The sequence below is a fragment of the Trichoderma asperellum genome, chromosome 6 (assembly GCF_020647865.1).
Source record: "Trichoderma asperellum chromosome 6, complete sequence".
NCBI lineage: Eukaryota > Fungi > Ascomycota > Sordariomycetes > Hypocreales > Hypocreaceae > Trichoderma > Trichoderma asperellum.
This window is the reverse complement of record NC_089420.1, coordinates 2,538,737-2,555,846: the sequence shown is the minus strand read 5'-3', so window position 1 is coordinate 2,555,846 and position 17,110 is coordinate 2,538,737. Positions and strand designations below refer to the sequence as shown.

Genomic DNA, 17,110 nt, shown 5'->3' with positions numbered 1-17,110 from the left:
TCAAGATTAAAGACAGATAGAAAGCAGAGGCCTTAAAAATATAAAAAACAATCCTATTTTTTTCCTACTGCCGTCTATAATTCCTAAATATTTTCATGGTAAAGAGTGGGGTATATATATGAATATGCAGCCTCTAAAGCTTAGTTTATACATGATGGCTTGCTAGCAATGCTCATTTTTGAGCGTTTAGTAGCTTCAAGATCTCGGACTCGTTGTCTCCTGCAATCGCCTTGCCATTGCTCCAGTCAACCGTCTGCAAAACGATTAGTCATTATACCCATGAGCTGTTTCTTGCCATGGCGCTTACCAGGGGCCGTAGCAAGTTATCCTTGTTCTCCTTAAACTTCCTCAACGCATCCTTGTCGTCTCTTGCGCCCTTGATGACCTGAGAGGCGCCGTTCTGGCCAACGTACTGCAGGATTGTCTGCACCTGGTCGAGAGTCGGGGCGTCCTCGGTAATGTTCAGCTCAAATGGGTCACGGCGAGCACTGACATCGTTGACAGCACTTGTCTGGGCGCTCGTGGACGCCTGCTTCAGCAGATTGGACACTCGCACAGAGGCCGGAGAGCTGGCCTTGTGGAAGAGCGTGATGATGTCGAGGGTCTTGCGCTATACGGCAGGGCCACGTTAGTTACAATTGCCACTGTAGCAGATAAGCGGAGTAGCTTAGTCGACCTACAAATCCAAACATATTGGGCAGTGGTGCTGTGCAAGATATCTGCTGGTGTTTGAGTCGGAAAGCCGCAAGTGGTTGTGCAACTTAGGCAGAAGTGAAGAATGACGTTATTTGCGTTCAGAACTTATCGCGCGCAGATTAAGCTACATATAGCGTGGCCCGTGCGGGTCTTAGCAGCAGCTCTTGGCATGCAGCCGCCAAGGCATCAGCTACATGCACCTACCAATTGAGGTATGCACCTCTCTAACGGTGGTGGACGAAAAAGTTACCTAGATACAGTTTTTGTCTTAGGCACTGGCTAGGCTATAAATTCATCCGAATGCATGCTCGTCTCTCTTATCCATCTGGCAATGTGTCTTGCTATGTGAACTCTATCAATGTGTTGATTCAATCCAAGGGCCATTCCGTATCATCCTTATGCCAAAACGCCGCCATTACTTGCAATCATATGCAATAAGTAACCCAGTGAGCCAACCATAATACCGTACAGCTTTAACCAGATATATCCTTTCTATCAGAGCGCTCTCAATGCCTCGGAAGGTGATCTTCTGCCTATCATACAACCATATTTCTCCAAGTAATCGGGCAAGCAGATCCACATCAATGAGTATTAGAACGGATTCAGTGCCAACACCGTTATAATAGCCGATGTGGAATGTTAGGACTGCTTTTTGAATTTCTTCTGGATTTCTTCTTCGGAAAACTTGCGCGTCAAGCTCTTCAAATACTTGATTCGACCCTCCATCGTGAGATCTGCTTGAGCTCCAAGGGGAACCATACACTTGGCAAGGGTTTCATAATCCTTTACCATCAGTCGGTAAGTGATCATCAAGAAGTCAATGTTGTGAAATAGGATTGCTCCTTCTTTGCCATAGGTCTTCCGCTGCTCCAAGAAAGAGATTGGGTGATCCCGCCAATGCCTGAGCGGGTTGAGATGGTGTGAAGTATGATAGCCATCATTGAAGCAGAATCGATTGCTCTACAAAAACGTGTCAATTACTAGGTTCTTGGAACCACAGCAGAAATACGATAAGGGTTTACTTACTGCAACATCCACCAAGGTGATACTTGATCGATAGTCAGAGTCCGGCTCGTCGGGATCGACAAAGGCATGCTGACCCCAATTGCCCGCCATCAATCCCAGTCTCATCAGCAAGAAAGGGATGATGTACACAAAAAAGGTGGCTGATTTGTTTACAAATGTTGCCATGGAATAATAGAAGAAATAGGTGCCGAATTCCCAGCCCGCCGCTCGTAAAGCCAGTCCCCAGCGACGCTTTTGCATAAAGTACAATGGAAGGTCCAGCCAGACGAGGAAAAAGAAACGCCCCACGTAGTGAAGGAAATGGAAGATATCGTCCCGTTGGTAGCGGATCGTGGAGGACAGGTCATCTGGACCGTTGCCTTCGATGTGGTGGTGCTTGACATGGTGGTAGAAGTATGAGTTCCACGTGTGTCCCATCAAAGGATCCGTGATGTACGGAAATAGCCTGTCAAACAGGGCGTACTTCTTGGACAGAATTCCCCGCTGGTGAATGTGCTGATGCATCATAAGGGTGTAGGTGCCAACATAGTATACCTGCATGACAGCATGGATGCATCCGTGGATGAGATTGAAGTTCCGGAACAGAAGGATTGCACTTGGTACTGAGGTGGTAAAGTAGAGTATTAAATGCACAATCATCACCACATCCGTGTCATATCGGGCTGTTTTCCTGGCCCAACGAACGAATGGCTGTAGCACAAGATTGTTGACAGACTTGGGAAGACGATTTGGAAGGTCGTCAATGGATACAAATATGGTTGGCTCAAAGTGAGCATCGTTGGGGTTTCTCAGAGACTTGAGGAGAGCAATGTCCTTGGTAGCCTCAATTGAGTCCTTTTCGTCTTGCGGTTCAGCCTGGGCCTCTGCTGAGACATGGTGCCAGTCATTGTCAGCTTTAGATAGTTCCGAGCGAGCCTCCCGTCTCTTGATGATGTCGTTCTCCAAATTTTTCAGCACAATATGGTCTGCACGGGTGAGACCGCTGTCGTAAAACAGTTGGCTCTCCATGGTGAGCTTATCGCAACCAGATATTTACAAAAAGCTCACAAAGCTTTTCAAAACGGCGCACCGAGTTTATTATTAACTACGGCAGAAAAAAAAGCCCCCCTAATTATCGCTCAACCGCTTCCTGCGGACAGGCCTGCCAGCGCATCCACCAGCGAGATTGCATGGGTCTCCGCATTTTGCTATCCTTCACGCCTTCGCCGTGTTAGTAGATTTAAGCTCTGAGACCTAGCCCAACCTACGCAAGCCACTACAAGCCGTATGGCTTGAACTTATAGTCCAAATAGTTTCAATTATTCGTGGTATTTGCGGCACTATTTCAATTTCTACGCCTAATAACTTGGCAGACAGCAATGGCTTCTACCAAGCCATTTCGCCAAATCTTTGCCCGGCTGCTCTGGCGTCTCCACTGATTTTCTGCCAGGGCCAGGTCCTCCAGGCTACTTTGGCCTGATGCAAAGCAAAGGAGACCATTGTTTGGCAGATTTGGTCAACTTGGTCCCCTAATAGTGGATCTCAACTTGGGCAATGTTGCGGTGAATCTGGGCCAAATTGAAGTACCGTCGTCTTAAAATGGTAACACGGAATATGGCACGAGTTGATGACTGGTGCTAGGTGACTGCGCCCGCGACGACGTGTATATTTGTTTTAAAACTGTTACCTTCACGCATTTGAAGCGTATCATATATGCCGTCATTCTATGCTTCCTGAGTACTATTCGCCTTGAAGGCCTTGTTTCATATTCCGAGCTCTATGGCAGATTGTGAGAGTCCGAAGCTCCCTGGCCTAGAACAAAAAACCCTGTCCGCGTACTGCTTCGGGGCTGAGCTGCGTCTGCCACTGCCCATTCTAAGCAGCGTTGCAGATTAAATCGCCTGATTCTAGAACCAATAGAAGGGCTCTCAGCTCTCATTCGCTCAGCGCTCAGCGGCGCATCTTGAAAGGGGGCAAGACAAGGGTCACTAGCGCCGCAGTCGAATAACACAAGTACATTGCATGTAGAAATGTTATAGTCTCAGATCCGAGACATAGTAGTAGTACTATCATCAGCTTTTCCAGTCCGAAGTGCAGAACGGTTAGAGAGAGAGCAGGTCTAATAGGTGAAAGGCGTAAACATAGATAGACCTAGGCGACAGTGCAGCATGCATTCCTTGCCTGGCATATGCTGTCTCCGTGCAGGGTAATACAGCAATAGGACCCAACTGCAGAGAAACTAGCGACTCGTTCCAAAATGTGACATGTGAAAAGAGAAAAAAAAAGAACGGTGGATGTTTTGGTCAAAGGTGGAAACAGTATGAGTTGCTTTAAAACATTATCTATCCTGATATTGTTTTTGCTCAACTACGGTAGATGTGAGTAGGTGGGCGCGTTTGCCACCATGTATCTGAGCTTGCTAAGATTATCTCTGACACCAATTTTACATCAACGCTGTCCTAAACTCAATTTACCTGGACAGCTTTTACAGCGCATCATTACCTATGTATATCTATGACGTTTAATTCCACATAACAGTGTTTTCATGTCCATCAGCGCGATTCAGCTATCATGACGTATGATGAGATCAATATGTGGAGACTTATGGCGACAATGCTATCGAACATTGCTCGAGACGATGAATATTTAAGGAAACGAAATCCGCAGCATTCTAGTTAAAAGTAAAAACGAAAGAAAGTAAATCACTATATTGATCGAATCTTTCGAATTTCTATAAACTACAAACATAACTAGCAGTCATGTCGGGATACTCCAACGTTGGCACATCTGGCGTTTATGAAGCTGGTGATCAGCGGAATGTCAAGAGATCCGAGATGGAAAACGCTGAGCGATACAACGAAGGGCAGCCGGGATCACATATCGGAAATGATTCAAGTATGAATTCCCGACCATGTTGGCTGTACATGGCCGTTTATACTGACTATTTCTTAGAAGACGAACGCTCCATCGCTAACAGGCTGGCCGCGGAAGAGGTACGCAACTTGATTCTGTTCTTTATACATGACTAACATGTCCACAGCGAAAGTCAGAGCCCAGCGATGACAGAGAAACAGCTTTATTGAAAGAAGACCCGACACTTCCTGTAAGTGCTCATCTCCAGACTCTATAACAACCACTGACAAGATGAAGGCTAAAATGCACGGCAATGAACCATCGAGAGGAGCCAAGGTCGACGCTCAGATAGCGGCGGATGAGGAAGAGTACCTGAGACGGAAAGGCAAGGCGTAAACAAACTGAACGGCTATGCAAGAACCGAGTCGGAGACGAACTTTGGAGATATGTTTATTAGGATTCTGTATATCTGCCCTCCCTTGGGTATTCGATAATGTTTCTCAAAGTACCTCGTACATGATATAGATATTCATATATATCACCTGTACTATACTCATACAAAGGCGCAACATATTTAAATCACCAAAACGGTCACAATTGCATGTGGATGGGACAAGTAAAGGCTCGAGCGAAGAATATTCAATTGATTTCAATACTAATGTATCTATCATCTGTAATGGTCTCTGTTAGCGAAAAGCTCGAGCCCAACAAAGAAGAGCAAGCCATTATAGGCACCAGTCTCAGAATATGTAAGAAAAGTTTCTCATTTAGACATTTGGTATAGCATCTCCGGCGAGAGAGCCACCGCATGTGATCAACCGCAAATTACTTCATCATAGTACTGGCGTAGCGCTTAAAATGGCAGAGAAATAAAAGAGACAATCGTCCTTACCTTACCTCAAAGATTCAGGAATGACAGGAATGCATCAATTCCCTGTGAAGAATCTTTGCGTCTTCGGCACAAATGCCAGCAAAATTGTTGGACAAAGAGCTCGAAAATTTTAGCTCGACGCTGGGCGAAGAAAAAGGAACGGCGATTGGTCTGTGCGCACATTTAGACTAGCGCGCATTCGGTAGCACGGCACAACAAAATTCCGCGATTATCCGACTTAGGGTTTTCTGCCCACCAGATGCTTTAATCAAAAAAAAAGCAGAGGTGAACCGCTACTCCGAGAACAAACCCGAACGGCAGATAATCGTTGGTATGATATGCGCCCTCCTCCACTTCACTCCTATCCCGAATGAATTGCGACTTCTTCGAACCAACATTATCCGACTAACACGCCATCGAAATAGATTCCGTCACAATGGGCGAAGCACTGATTGAGGGTTCAAACTGGCGCCTCGTTGAGGTCGGCCGTATTGTGCTGATTAACGGCGAGCACCCCTACAGCGGCCGTCTGGCTGCCATCGTCGAGATCATCGATCACAAGCGAGTACGTTGACGTATTTCCTCAAGGCGTGCGACTCTTCACAAGCAGATGGCTAATCCGATGACATTCAGGTTCTCGTTGAGGGCCCCTCTTCAGACCCCAAGCTCAAGGTTCCCCGACAAGCCCTGCACCTCACCAAGGCTCTCCTTTCCCAGTTCGTTATCGAGAACCTGCCCCGAGGCGCCCGACAGGCCGCTCTTACCAAGGCCTGGGAGAAGGCTGAGATCGATGCCAAGTGGAAGGGCAGCAACTGGGCCAAGAAGCGCGAACAGATTGAGCGAAGAAAGGCTCTGACCGACTTCGACCGCTTCAAGGTCCTCCGCCTCAAGAAGCAGCGACGATTCGAGGAGCGCAAGGCTCTGGCCAAGATCAAGGCCTCCGCATAATTTGGTTGTTCGATCTGGAGTCACGGAGAGGTTGATCGGATGGTATTAGAATGAAGGGCATGGATCCGGGCAGGAAACGCATATACAGCAGCAAAAGTTCTGCTGGATTCATTTTCACTCCCTTTCTGGAAGGGCTGTATGTTGTCACATATCATCGTTTATGATGAACGGCGTCAATACGGAAATTCAGACAAAATGAATTCAAAAGCTTATAGGGAGGATTCTCATTGTGGATCATTGTGATTTCGTGTAGTAAAAAAAATACCTATGAAATGCATGTAAAATCACTACAAAATCGCGCCCTTTTCCTTCACATTTTGATAAATGCGATCCGTAGCGTACGTTAAATTCCGCGAGTCCTATCACGCAGGCCAAAATCTGGCTCATCATACTGCGACGAAAACCAAATGCCTTGATTACCTAATTCGGTTTAGCCGGCGCCATCCACCAAACCCTAGAAATTCGCAGCTCTCAGTCTCCAACACAAATCGGCATTGCGCAGTGTCACGTTGTAGATACAAACCAAATTAATCGTCAGGTTAATCGCATAAAATGTGAGTATCCGGCCGCTGGACTTTTTTCTGCCCTCTTCTCGAAGCAGCTAGGGCGCCATCAGGTGACAACGAAGCTCGCTCGTCTCGTTCCAAGGAAGAATATTTTCGTGCGAAAACGAAAGAGGGGACACAAGCTAATACCACTATCCCCCACCAGAGACATCAAAATGGCCAACCCTCGAGTTGAAGAGCTCCCCGACGACGAGACCAAGACCAAGCCCACGGTCGAGGAACAGGATGAGTCCAGCGACGAATCCGAAGCTGAAGAGCTCGGCGAGACTCTCCCCGCTGGCTCTACCGCCGTTGTCCACTCCCGCCAGGAGAAGAAGGCCCGCAAGGCTCTTGAGAAGCTGAACCTGATCCGAGTTCCTGGCATCACTCGTGTCACCCTCCGCCGCCCCAAGAACGTAGGTTTCCATATTTGAGAGGGAAAACTGGAAATTGGCAGACGGGAGCTAAAACGGATATGTACAGATCCTCTTCGTCATCAACAACCCCGAAGTCTACAAGTCCCCCAACAGCAACACCTACATGTGAGCAATGGCATTGTGACAAAAAAAAAAACGGACGTAAAATATCTAACATTTTTATCAGTGTCTTTGGTGAGGCTAAGATCGAGGACATCAACGCCACTGCTCAGCAGGCTGCTGCCGCTCAGCTCGCTGCTGCCAACGCTGAGGCTGAGCACGCCGGCCACAACCACGACCACGACCACGATCACGATCACGACCACGACCACGGCAAGGAGGGCGAGTCTTCTGAGGCCAAGAAGGAGGAGGAAGAGGAAGATGATGGTGAGGAGGTCGATGCCGAGGGCCTTGAGGATAAGGATATCGAGCTCGTCATGACCCAAGCCAACGTCAGCCGGAAGAAGGCCGTGAAAGCACTAAAGGAGAACGACAATGATATTGTCAATTCCATTATGGCGCTGAGTATCTGAGTATCTGATGACGGGGTATATGGGCAGGGTGCTTGAAATTATATCATTAGTATGCGCGAATAAATGCGCATAGGGATCTGTATTATTGTTCATCAAAGAGCTTTACTCGTCCTCTAAGAAAGCAAGTTATTGCGTACTTGACATGTTTCTATCATGCCATTGTGACAGGAGTTTTGCTGGTGCCCGTGTAGTCGATGAGCATATAAAGGCCATACGATAGCTACACCTTATCCCGAAATCCCCAATCTTGTAATCCTATGGAATCTACACATACGTCTAGGCGTGTACTCGATGATCTGAGCTCTTTATACGCTCATTCCCGCAGCAGCTATAGGGACTAAAAGTGCTGCACTATGCAAGGCATGCACCCAGCTCCAAAGCGGTAGTGCGGCTAAAGAAAAAAGTCACACCAAAAGTCACGTGCCACGATTTGCAACCGGACCAGACTGGGCAAGTTCGGCAAAGTCAATCAAACCTCCGTTAAAGATCTCGCTCTCTGATCTTTAAAAGAGACCTCACAACGCATCTCAAAATGGCCACGGTTAGTTTCCCTCCCTAATTGGCGCAGAATATTTGAATCTCTAGTATCGCACGGATAATGCAGCGACCGATGAAGAATTTCAACCACCATTTATGCGCAATATCACTCTTGGGAGGATCCATGAGCTAATTTTCATTTTCTCGTCGAATAGCGAAGCGCAGCTCTCAAGCTCGACTGGGTCAAGGTCTCCTCGTCCCTGGGCCTCCGCGGCCAGACCGTCGCCTCCCTCCAGGCTTTCAAGAAGCGCAACGAGGATGCCCGCCGCAAGGTCCAGCAGCTGACCGAGCAGCCCACCACCGTCGACTTCGCCCAGTACCGCTCCATCCTGAAGAACCAGGCCGTCGTTGACGAGATCGAGAAGCGCTTCAAGGCTTTCCAGCCCACCACCTACGATGTCAGCCGCCAGATCAAGGCCATTGATGCCTTCGAGGTCGAGGCCGTCAAGAACGCCGAGGCCACCAAGCAGGCCGTGGATCTGGAGCTGAAGGATCTTGCTGCTACCCTTAAGAACATTGAGGAGGCTAGACCATTCGAGGAGCTTACCGTCGACGAGGTTGCCGCCGCTGAGAAGTCCATCGACGAGAAGACCGCCGAGCTGGTGTCCAAGGGCAGATGGATGGTGCCTGGCTACAAGGTTCGTGGATTTGCTCCGGATTTTATTTTGATATGCAACGCTAATCCCCCCTATAGGAGAAGTTTGGCGATCTTGCCATGGTCTAAGAAACTCATTTTTACCCTATTTCGACTTCCCTTTGTGTACTCTAGCATTGTAGATACAAGAACTTGGGGCAGGGGCGTCCAGTTTCTGCTAATTGTCCATTTCCTGCGTCCCTTTATGTACCTGTGCACGAGAAGAGGGGAAACAAGAAGATATAAAAATAAACATCGAGGCGGCGAAAGATTCAAAACGGTGGAGGAGCTTCGCATGAGTGTATGAGTGAGATAGGTTATAATAATGAAATTTCTAACAGCCAATATGATAGGATGATATGTAGCCCAGTGACCCTATCTTGTCTGCGAGGTCATTTAAAATACTAAAATAACCTACACTAGGGAACCGCTGCCAGTATTCCTTGTTTATACTCTTCTTCGAAACAATATGAACCTTCTAGAAATATGTGAAATCAAGCCATAATAATCTCTCAACTCCTCCCGTAATAATGCTCATACACCGGAAGTAAAAAAAAAAAAAAAAACCTGTTTACGCATGCCCGAATCTTATCGCAAGTCTTCGACACGTATATATATATATCTTTTTTATCTCTCGTTTTTCTTTTTCTTTTTCTGTACTTATTTATGCCTTTGCATACTTCTGGGTCCAGTCCTTTGCCGTCGCGATGGCTGCAGCTTCGTCTTCTTTCCAGCTCTTAGCAACGTCGGGGGCGAGGGGATCATCGGGGTTGGGAGCGCCGAGAAGGGCCTGGATGGAAAGCAGAATCGTTCGAATCTGCAGCGCAGGCGACCAGTTATCTGCAATGACGTATGAGTACTAGGTCATTTCAACTTTGACGGACTCGCATTCAATACGTACTCTTAAGCACATCTAGACAAATGCGACCCAGCTTGTCAACGTTCGGGTGGAAGATCTTTGTAAGGAATCGAATCTTCGGAGGAGTCATAGGGTAGTCATCTGGGAGGAAGAGCTCCAGCTTGAAAATGCCGCCTATACATCCGGTCAATACCTAAACTTCTGCTTGCGACGTCTTCAGAAACTGCCCATGTACCTTCGTATGGTGAGGATGCGGGGCCGTGGATCTCGACGTCAAAGTACCGCAGGTTATCTTCGTGAGGCACAGCGCTGATTCCGGGGACTCTACACAAAAGAAAAAAACGTCAGCGACTCAGGTAAGACCTGGATGGCAGAAGGCAGCTGCATGGAGGGGCGCACGGTTCGGCCATCAGCCGTTCTGTTTCCTTCACGATGCGCTTTGGGAGGGCCATCTTGGCGTAACTTTTGCTGTCCTGAGAAATGATACAGTTTGGTATGATGCAAAGATGAAAATAAAGAGAGTGGGAGTCTGGAGGCCCCGCGCCGACAACTCCAACTGATAATGTTGCAGTCGTTAGTTTAGGTGGGCTTGAGAGAGGACGTGATGACTGAGAATGTTGCAGGGAGGAAATATAAGGCGGGGCATGCGACACTGAAAAGACCCCAGGCAGGCCCGAGGGGCTGTTTGCGATAAGAGCACGGCAAACAGCAAGGCAGAGCGAGTAAGAAAAGGCTGGAGACAAACTTTTAATGCAATGATATTTTGCCCCCTTCTCCTACGGCTGGCCGTACAGTATGACATTCATCTAAACGAGCTCTTGATTTAAGTCTTCTTGCTGCACCAGACCAGATGATTTCTCCAACTTGCGCTGATGATCAAGGTACGCAATGAGTTTATTGTGTGCTAAACAGTGCTGTAGTGCATATGGCTTAGCGTTTCAGGGTGGATGGATGGGTGATCCAGAACCTTGATAGGTCCCCTACAGCGCTGTCTAGGTTTAGGCCAGGTACTGACATAGCCCAACTTCCTAGCTCAGTGACCTACAGGGTACTTGGCCATCAATGATCAATGACCTCCCTAGCTCTCTCTCAGCTTGGCGCGCATCCAGACGAAAGTTCAACCACCATTTCGCATCATCTGACGACGCCCAGCCGGAATCATCGTATTGGATCCCTTGTGGCCAGACTGAAATCTCATATCGCTCTTATGTCGTCGGATGGGTAAAGAGAGCTGCGCATAGCTGCCGGCAGCTGTACGACTGTCACTTCAGCTTGGACAAATACCGCCACCGAGGCTCGCAAATGAGCCGCGACATGCGAGACACAGCCAATCTTCAGGAGACAACAGAGGATGATGCCGGCATTTGACCAGCCCGTGGATTCGCCCAAGAAGGGCCGAATCGTAAAGTCGGAGTATGACAGCGAGAGCTTTGAGTCTGATGGCTCAATCCATGTTGAGGGCGTTGTCGGCTCTGCTACAATTTCGCCTTCAGGAAGAGATATTGCTCTGGCATCGTGAGTTGACAACGCGTCGAAGCGCTCTGTAATGACCACTAATGGCTCTTTCTAGGCCCGAAGGTCTTGCGATTATTGACTTGGACTCACCATACAGCCCGCCACGGCGTCTGCGAGGCTCTGGCCAGCCATGGCTGGTTGTAGATGTGCAGTGGTCCCCATTCACTGCTCGAGACTATTGGGTCGTCTCGACAGCAAATCACCGCGCATTGGTGTGGAATCTCAATCTCAGAGATGATTCAAACACTGGAGCAATCGAGCACTCCCTTCAGGGCCATACCAGAGCCATCACGGACGTCAATTTTTCCGCCCATCACCCTGATCTCCTTGCAACCTGCTCTGTAGATGGCTATGTGCACTGGTGGGATCTCCGTCGGCCTCGCCAGCCGGTGCTTACGTTTTGCGACTTTTTTGCCGGAGCTACTCAGGTCAAGTATAATCGCCGAAACCCTCATATTCTAGCTTCGTCGCATGATCGTTGGTTGCGGATTTGGGATGAGCGAAAGGTTTCTGAGCCCGTCAAGTCGATCACCGCACACACGTCGAAGATTTATGGATTGGACTGGAATCGAAGCGAGGAAACCAGCATTGTTACATGCTCATTAGACCAGAGTATCAAATTCTGGGACTATAGCAAGGACGACAATGAATTGGAGCATGTTATTCATACGGAATACCCGGTTTGGAGAGCTCGCCATACACCGTTTGGCTATGGTCTCCTTGCGATGCCGCAGAATGAACCTGGCGACTTGTATTTATATGATCGACTGTGGTCAAAAGACGAGAGTATGGAAGCGACACGGACACCAGTTGCTCTGTTTCCTGGTCATGGAGATCATCAAGCAAAAGAGTTTCTCTGGAGAACTCGAGGTGGGGTTACGGATGATGGCATTGACGAGCGAGAATTCCAACTTGTATCCTGGGGTACGGATAACGAGCTGAGGCTTCATTGCATTGATCCCAGCATATTCACGGCCGTGGGATACAAAAGGGGATCTACAGCTTTGGGCGGAATCAGCACTACGCGGAAGGGGGCGACATACAAAACATTCCGGGCAGTTGACGATGCCTCTACAATTGATAAACGAGCGAGTACGATGAAAGATTCAAAGACTAGCACAGGCGGGTTGGGACACAAGCAAAGCGCCCTTACAGCTGCCGCACGATCTTCTGTTCCATTTGGCCGTCAGATGAGGCCATCGTGGCGCGGGCCATCAATGAAAGCCAAGAATACACTGGGCAAGAGACTGGACCCAAGTCAGGCTCAAATTGGATGGATGAAAGGTATTAGTATAACGAAGAGAAAAGGCCTGATGGATGGCCCAAGACGGCTCATGTCCAAGGATTCTGGCATCATGGGCCATGGCTATCCCGATGACCAATGGGGCGAGCCTGACACAATTCAGGAAGAGCTCTTGCGTGTCAGCACACAGATTCCAAAAGTCAAATGGGACAACATCGATATGGATAACCTAACGCTGAGTGCCTCGCTTAATGGTCCTTGGGGAAAGGATGGAGAAAACATCTTTATCAAGGTGAAAATCGATATACCTACAGAGTATCCAAAGCTCAAGGCACCGAAATTCACCATCGAGAGAAGCTCATTTATGCAAGAGGAAATGCACAAGCGACTCGACCGAGAGCTGCACGAGCTTGCAGATCAATTCCTGCGAAGAAAACAAAATTGCCTGGAAGTAATCTTTACCTATCTGCTGGGTGAAGTCGATCTTGAATCCAGCACCACCTTCTTCAAGAACGTTCGTGACTTAGATGATGATCTCGATGGACTTGCCGATGATAGTTCCACAGACGAAGAAGAGGATATTCCAGCAGGTGGTTCGGCATCTATGTCTCAGGAATTGCCTCCTGCTGACGCAGACACTGCAATTGCCATCCCGGCTCGTACTATAGTCCCACCGCCTCCTTTAACCTGTGGCGCTCGATTCTCGCACGATGGACGACTTGTTTGCTTTTTCCCTACAAAAGAGGAAAAGGCACGCGCTTTGTTCCAAACATCTGCAGATGCGAACAAAGACCGTCCGAGGCTGGACCAGCCGTTCTTCGCTGGCTTTGGTCGCTTAACACATGATCCACCTCCGCGGTACAAGTATACTACTGAGGAGGCATCCGCTACGGATGATCAGTCGGACTCTGATGAATCAGGCGAGTCATCTTCTTCTTCAAGTGACTCCGAGTCTACATCAATAAATAAAATGAGTCTATGGTATCACTCAAGCCGACATCTTAGGAAGGCTTGGAGCGAGGATCGATCTATCCGATCTAGTGGTGGTGGAACTGGGACTGGAATCGGCACCGGTACAGGTACTGGGACAAGCCGCCGGCGGATTGGTCGGCCTCGAAACGCAATCTCTATCCATGACCTGCGGCCAGATCTGCCTTCCAAACGGGAATTTGCTCAGGAGTATGCTATCTTTGGCGACGGAGCAGATGTTTGCGAACATAACGCAAGAGTTGCAGAGAAATATGGCTATCCTGATCTGATGAGCGTATGGCAGTACTTGGCTCTGCTGTTGAAGAAAGGGATACCGCTTGAAGTCCTGGCTAGCAACCAGAGACGAGCCTCTATCCTTGTCATTGCCCGGGACACTGTATCCAAGACTCGCTCCATCGATGATGAGCAAGGCATCACCCCAGCAGGAGACAGTGCCTTGTTAGGTCGGGTGAAATGGGGTCGGCACCCGCTGGCCAAGGATTTTATTCAAGAACTTTTCAACTATTTTGAAAAGATTGCCGACGTACAAATGTTGGCGATGCTGTCATGCATCTTTAGCGAGTCTTCGACGGATGATAGCGTTGCCTATGTGGAATCACAGCTTCCTTCTCAGGAAACACCGCTCCCTCTCAAGGCACCGTCATTCTCCCTAGACTATTTCCCTACGGATGCTACCATGTGGAATATCTATGGCCGAGGCATACCGCACTCAAATGTGACTACGCCCGGCACTCTCCACACACCACTACCTTATGCTGGCTCACACGCGTCGGACGATGGAATGACATGGACGGGTGAGCCTGGAACAAATTCGTATTCCTGCGGCGAGACCCCACCACCAAAAGCGAGGCCTCTGACTGCCGATGCAGACCCCCCTCCAACGATGTTATCGCGGTCCCCCTCCAATCGACCTCTTTCAAGAGTTAGCACTGGACTTAGTTCAGCCTTTTCAACCAACTTCCCGCGGTCATTCACCGGGGCCAGCTCATCGTCACCACCTGCAGGGCAATTAAGAAAGAAGCCAAGCCCCGCAGAAATGATCTTGAATACACTGACTCCACGTACCGGGTACGCCAGCGCTGGGCCATCCTATCCCGTGGGAGACTCCAGTGGAGGTAGGAATTCCGTATCGGATGATGAATACCGTCGAGATGATACACTATCTCTCGTACCAGTAAGCGTTTCTGTATTTGTGGAAGATCAGACAATGTTTGATGATGACGGCTGGTTAAGTGAGCCGCTGCTGGAGCCAAGCCGCGCCAACATTTATGCCAACTACCGCTACGCATATGCAGAGATGCTCCAGATGTGGAGACAGCCTCTTGCTCGACTTGAAGTCATGAAATTCAATGTCTTGAAGGATGAATCGCCCTTTACTGGAGCAGAAGGAAGTTTCCACGACTCATTTACACTTCCAGATGGTGCAAGTGGGAATACAAACCATCTCAAGACAGGGTCGTCGCCCATCATCATGGGCAAGAAGGATCAGCTGCAGATCCTGGCAGCATCGGGTCGCAATCTGGACGTGACGGGAATTTGCCGCGTCCATGAGACTCAGTTAGACCCCCTAAGATACACTTCTACCGATTCTAAAGTTGGCGGGGCTGTGGGTAACTGCGACCGCTGCCGCCGTATCCAGAGCCAGCTCCGCTGCGTATACTGTTTAGAACCTGTGGATGCTCTCTTCCCGCCGTGTCTGACGTGCGGCTGCGCAAGTCACGAAGACTGCCTCGCAGAATGGCACGCGGCGGGCGAGATGTTTTGCCCTGCTGGAGATGAATGCAACTGCGTCGAACAGGCGTCCAGCGGCCAAGTGGAATCGTGGGCTGCTCTTCGAGGCGCCGTGATGAAGTCACAGTCACAGTCCAAGCTATCGATGCTGCCGGGCCCGGCGTTGGGAGACCACGACGAAGGGTACAAGTACGAGAGGAAGACCAACATGAATAATAACGGGGACGACGCCAATGGTGACTGGGAACGGGTCGGTAAGAACGTGCCAAGCAGAGCGCAGGGCGCGGCGGCGACTCCAGGGTTGAGTTTTGTACGCTTTAAAACGCCAACGGGGGCATGGTCAAGGGCGTCGAGCCAAAGGCGAAATGGGAAGAGGGGAAATTGAAGACGTTGTAATGTGATGGATGAGGATATATCCATGTATGCCGCAGTGGTTACAAGAGCTCATGGCATGTCGATGCAGGCAGTTGATGATTTGAAGCTACAAATGAAGCAATATAAAACTTGTGCATCTATAATCGCCTACAGCTACCTAGTAGGTGGTTGGTTCACTGCTGCTATTGATAGACGTCTTTCTGAATAGAGAGAGGAAGTGAGATTGAATCGATCCAGATGCCCTCTTGCTGCATGAGTCATGTATTTGTCATGGCTGTATGTGACGCGTGCTTCTTGAAGCGGTAGTTGGGCATATGCTGAATCAGGAAAGAGAGCCACGGCTGCTGCATCTACACCGAGCCCGACACTGCGGAACGCTGCCCGCGCCGTGGGTTTCCGCCACCGGCCCCCCCTGTAATAAATACTATAGCGCTATCTTGCCGTATAATCGTATCCTGGAGTCAACGCCGGACTGATACTGGATGCCCGGAATGAACAACACATTGTATTTCCTAATACCTATCTGGCATGGCATCTCGGGGCTGGAAAAAAGAGACGGCATAACATTGCATTCGGCTACATGCGATCCTCTTCATACGGGGCATTTACGGGTTAAATACCTACTACTTAATATAACACGAAGTACAGCTACTAGCTAGTAGAGACGCGAGGCTCAGTTAAACCCGAGGATTCCAAACCCACAAGTATTGAGTATGGTAGGCCCCCCTAAGGACCTTGTTTAAAATCTCACAGGAGGCTCCATCAGCTCTAGCCTCTGCAAAGCATGTAAAATAAAATAAAAAACAACTCAGCCCTAAGATCTGACAATTCGAGTCAAAGGAAGAGACTTGTCTGGCCACTTTTAGAGTTTCCATGTAGCCCAGTCTCCACGGTGGCTTTTATCCTACAAGCCCAAAGCCACATTATGACAAAGCTGTAATCTCATGCTTATTACCCATCATATTGCTAGTAGGTAGTAGTAGTAGTAGTAGGTAGGCATTATTACATTCAACTTCTCTTAAAAAAACAAAAAAAAAACATGTGACGGAGATTCGGAGTTTACGGGTGGGTCTCGAACGAAACAAGGCGGTTATTTTTACACGCGCCAGATCGATCTTTGATATTAGTAGTAGTATGTATAACGAACGCATTTGTCACATGCCCCCCCGAAATGACGCCTTTAACAGGAGGATATTGAATACTACTAGTAGTACTCCGTAGGTGCTGTAATATTCCTAAGCAAGTCTTGTTCCACCCCCACACACAAATGTTCGGCATGAACTGGGCTAAATTTCGATTAAAAAAAAAGTCGGAACACCTTCCGTGGTGTGGCTTTGAGCCGTATTGCGGAAGCGTCGT

At 48.8% G+C, this 17,110-nt stretch overlaps 8 protein-coding genes across 10 annotated transcripts; 5 read left to right on the top strand and 3 right to left on the bottom strand.

Moving 5' to 3' along the window:
* Positions 1-55: 55 nt before the first annotated feature.
* On the bottom strand, positions 56-771 carry TrAFT101_010268 (uncharacterized protein). The gene is made up of 3 exons (XM_024907044.2): positions 681-771; positions 308-610; positions 56-253 (listed from the first exon to the last, which is right to left on the bottom strand). The coding sequence occupies exons 1-3, from the start codon at positions 690-692 to the stop codon at positions 173-175; spliced, it is 396 nt and encodes a 131-aa protein (XP_024756060.1). The 5' UTR covers positions 693-771; the 3' UTR covers positions 56-172.
* A 219-nt stretch (positions 772-990) lies between these two features.
* Positions 991-2,730, bottom strand: TrAFT101_010267 (uncharacterized protein; the record flags this gene model as incomplete). Its single annotated transcript, XM_024902802.2, has 2 exons — positions 991-1,656; positions 1,723-2,730. 2 exons carry the CDS (start codon positions 2,728-2,730, stop codon positions 1,336-1,338), a joined length of 1,329 nt encoding a protein of 442 aa, XP_024756059.1. The 3' UTR covers positions 991-1,335.
* A 1,668-nt stretch (positions 2,731-4,398) lies between these two features.
* TrAFT101_010266 (uncharacterized protein) lies at positions 4,399-5,125 on the top strand. Its single transcript, XM_024901244.2, has 4 exons — positions 4,399-4,596; positions 4,654-4,694; positions 4,742-4,804; positions 4,852-5,125. Exons 1-4 carry the CDS (start codon positions 4,461-4,463, stop codon positions 4,948-4,950), a joined length of 339 nt encoding a protein of 112 aa, XP_024756058.1. The 5' UTR covers positions 4,399-4,460; the 3' UTR covers positions 4,951-5,125.
* Positions 5,126-5,695: 570 nt separating this feature from the next.
* On the top strand, positions 5,696-6,658 carry TrAFT101_010265. Of its 2 annotated transcripts, XM_066128903.1 has the most exons (3): positions 5,696-5,756; positions 5,851-5,990; positions 6,059-6,658. In XM_066128903.1, exons 2-3 carry the CDS (start codon positions 5,862-5,864, stop codon positions 6,371-6,373), a joined length of 444 nt encoding a protein of 147 aa, XP_065985029.1. In that variant the 5' UTR covers positions 5,696-5,756; positions 5,851-5,861; the 3' UTR covers positions 6,374-6,658. The 2 variants fall into 2 exon arrangements, with proteins under 2 accessions (XP_065985029.1, XP_024756057.1); XM_024901212.2 differs by having other exon boundaries at positions 5,696-5,990.
* Positions 6,659-6,862: 204 nt separating this feature from the next.
* Positions 6,863-8,002, top strand: EGD2 (GAL4 enhancer protein). Of its 2 annotated transcripts, XM_066128902.1 has the most exons (4): positions 6,863-6,927; positions 7,085-7,334; positions 7,402-7,460; positions 7,522-8,002. In XM_066128902.1, exons 2-4 carry the CDS (start codon positions 7,095-7,097, stop codon positions 7,865-7,867), a joined length of 645 nt encoding a protein of 214 aa, XP_065985028.1. In that variant the 5' UTR covers positions 6,863-6,927; positions 7,085-7,094; the 3' UTR covers positions 7,868-8,002. The 2 variants fall into 2 exon arrangements, with proteins under 2 accessions (XP_065985028.1, XP_024756056.1); XM_024901196.2 differs by having other exon boundaries at positions 6,863-7,334.
* A 359-nt stretch (positions 8,003-8,361) lies between these two features.
* On the top strand, positions 8,362-9,382 carry ATP7 (ATP synthase d subunit). The gene is made up of 3 exons (XM_024903999.2): positions 8,362-8,408; positions 8,560-9,042; positions 9,099-9,382. The coding sequence occupies exons 1-3, from the start codon at positions 8,400-8,402 to the stop codon at positions 9,126-9,128; spliced, it is 522 nt and encodes a 173-aa protein (XP_024756055.1). The 5' UTR covers positions 8,362-8,399; the 3' UTR covers positions 9,129-9,382.
* Positions 9,319-10,562, bottom strand: UBC35 (Ubiquitin-conjugating enzyme E2 35). Its single transcript, XM_024908883.2, has 4 exons — positions 10,297-10,562; positions 10,133-10,221; positions 9,940-10,071; positions 9,319-9,878 (listed from the first exon to the last, which is right to left on the bottom strand). Exons 1-4 carry the CDS (start codon positions 10,347-10,349, stop codon positions 9,703-9,705), a joined length of 450 nt encoding a protein of 149 aa, XP_024756054.1. The 5' UTR covers positions 10,350-10,562; the 3' UTR covers positions 9,319-9,702.
* Positions 9,735-16,679, top strand: TrAFT101_010261 (uncharacterized protein). Its single transcript, XM_024910780.2, has 2 exons — positions 9,735-11,412; positions 11,468-16,679. Exons 1-2 carry the CDS (start codon positions 11,249-11,251, stop codon positions 15,759-15,761), a joined length of 4,458 nt encoding a protein of 1,485 aa, XP_024756053.2. The 5' UTR covers positions 9,735-11,248; the 3' UTR covers positions 15,762-16,679.
* Positions 16,680-17,110: the final 431 nt, after the last annotated feature.

Coding starts and splice junctions, on each gene's coding strand:
- TrAFT101_010268 (XM_024907044.2), bottom strand. Junction 254..307: donor ATAACTTGCTACGGCCCCTG/GTAAGCGCCATG, acceptor ATCGTTTTGCAG/ACGGTTGACTGGAGCAATGG.
- TrAFT101_010266 (XM_024901244.2), top strand. CDS start 4,461: ATGTCGGGATACTCCAACGTTGGCACATCTGGCGTTTATGAAGCTGGT. Junction 4,597..4,653: donor ACATATCGGAAATGATTCAA/GTATGAATTCCC, acceptor ACTATTTCTTAG/AAGACGAACGCTCCATCGCT. Junction 4,805..4,851: donor AAGAAGACCCGACACTTCCT/GTAAGTGCTCAT, acceptor GACAAGATGAAG/GCTAAAATGCACGGCAATGA.
- TrAFT101_010265 (XM_066128903.1), top strand. CDS start 5,862: ATGGGCGAAGCACTGATTGAGGGTTCAAACTGGCGCCTCGTTGAGGTC. Junction 5,991..6,058: donor AGATCATCGATCACAAGCGA/GTACGTTGACGT, acceptor GATGACATTCAG/GTTCTCGTTGAGGGCCCCTC.
- EGD2 (XM_066128902.1), top strand. CDS start 7,095: ATGGCCAACCCTCGAGTTGAAGAGCTCCCCGACGACGAGACCAAGACC. Junction 7,335..7,401: donor CCCTCCGCCGCCCCAAGAAC/GTAGGTTTCCAT, acceptor GGATATGTACAG/ATCCTCTTCGTCATCAACAA. Junction 7,461..7,521: donor CCCAACAGCAACACCTACAT/GTGAGCAATGGC, acceptor CATTTTTATCAG/TGTCTTTGGTGAGGCTAAGA.
- ATP7 (XM_024903999.2), top strand. Junction 9,043..9,098: donor GGATGGTGCCTGGCTACAAG/GTTCGTGGATTT, acceptor TCCCCCCTATAG/GAGAAGTTTGGCGATCTTGC.
- UBC35 (XM_024908883.2), bottom strand. CDS start 10,349: ATGGCCCTCCCAAAGCGCATCGTGAAGGAAACAGAACGGCTGATGGCC. Junction 10,222..10,296: donor GAACGGCTGATGGCCGAACC/GTGCGCCCCTCC, acceptor TCTTTTGTGTAG/AGTCCCCGGAATCAGCGCTG. Junction 10,072..10,132: donor CGCATCCTCACCATACGAAG/GTACATGGGCAG, acceptor CCGGATGTATAG/GCGGCATTTTCAAGCTGGAG.
- TrAFT101_010261 (XM_024910780.2), top strand. CDS start 11,249: ATGATGCCGGCATTTGACCAGCCCGTGGATTCGCCCAAGAAGGGCCGA. Junction 11,413..11,467: donor AGAGATATTGCTCTGGCATC/GTGAGTTGACAA, acceptor GGCTCTTTCTAG/GCCCGAAGGTCTTGCGATTA.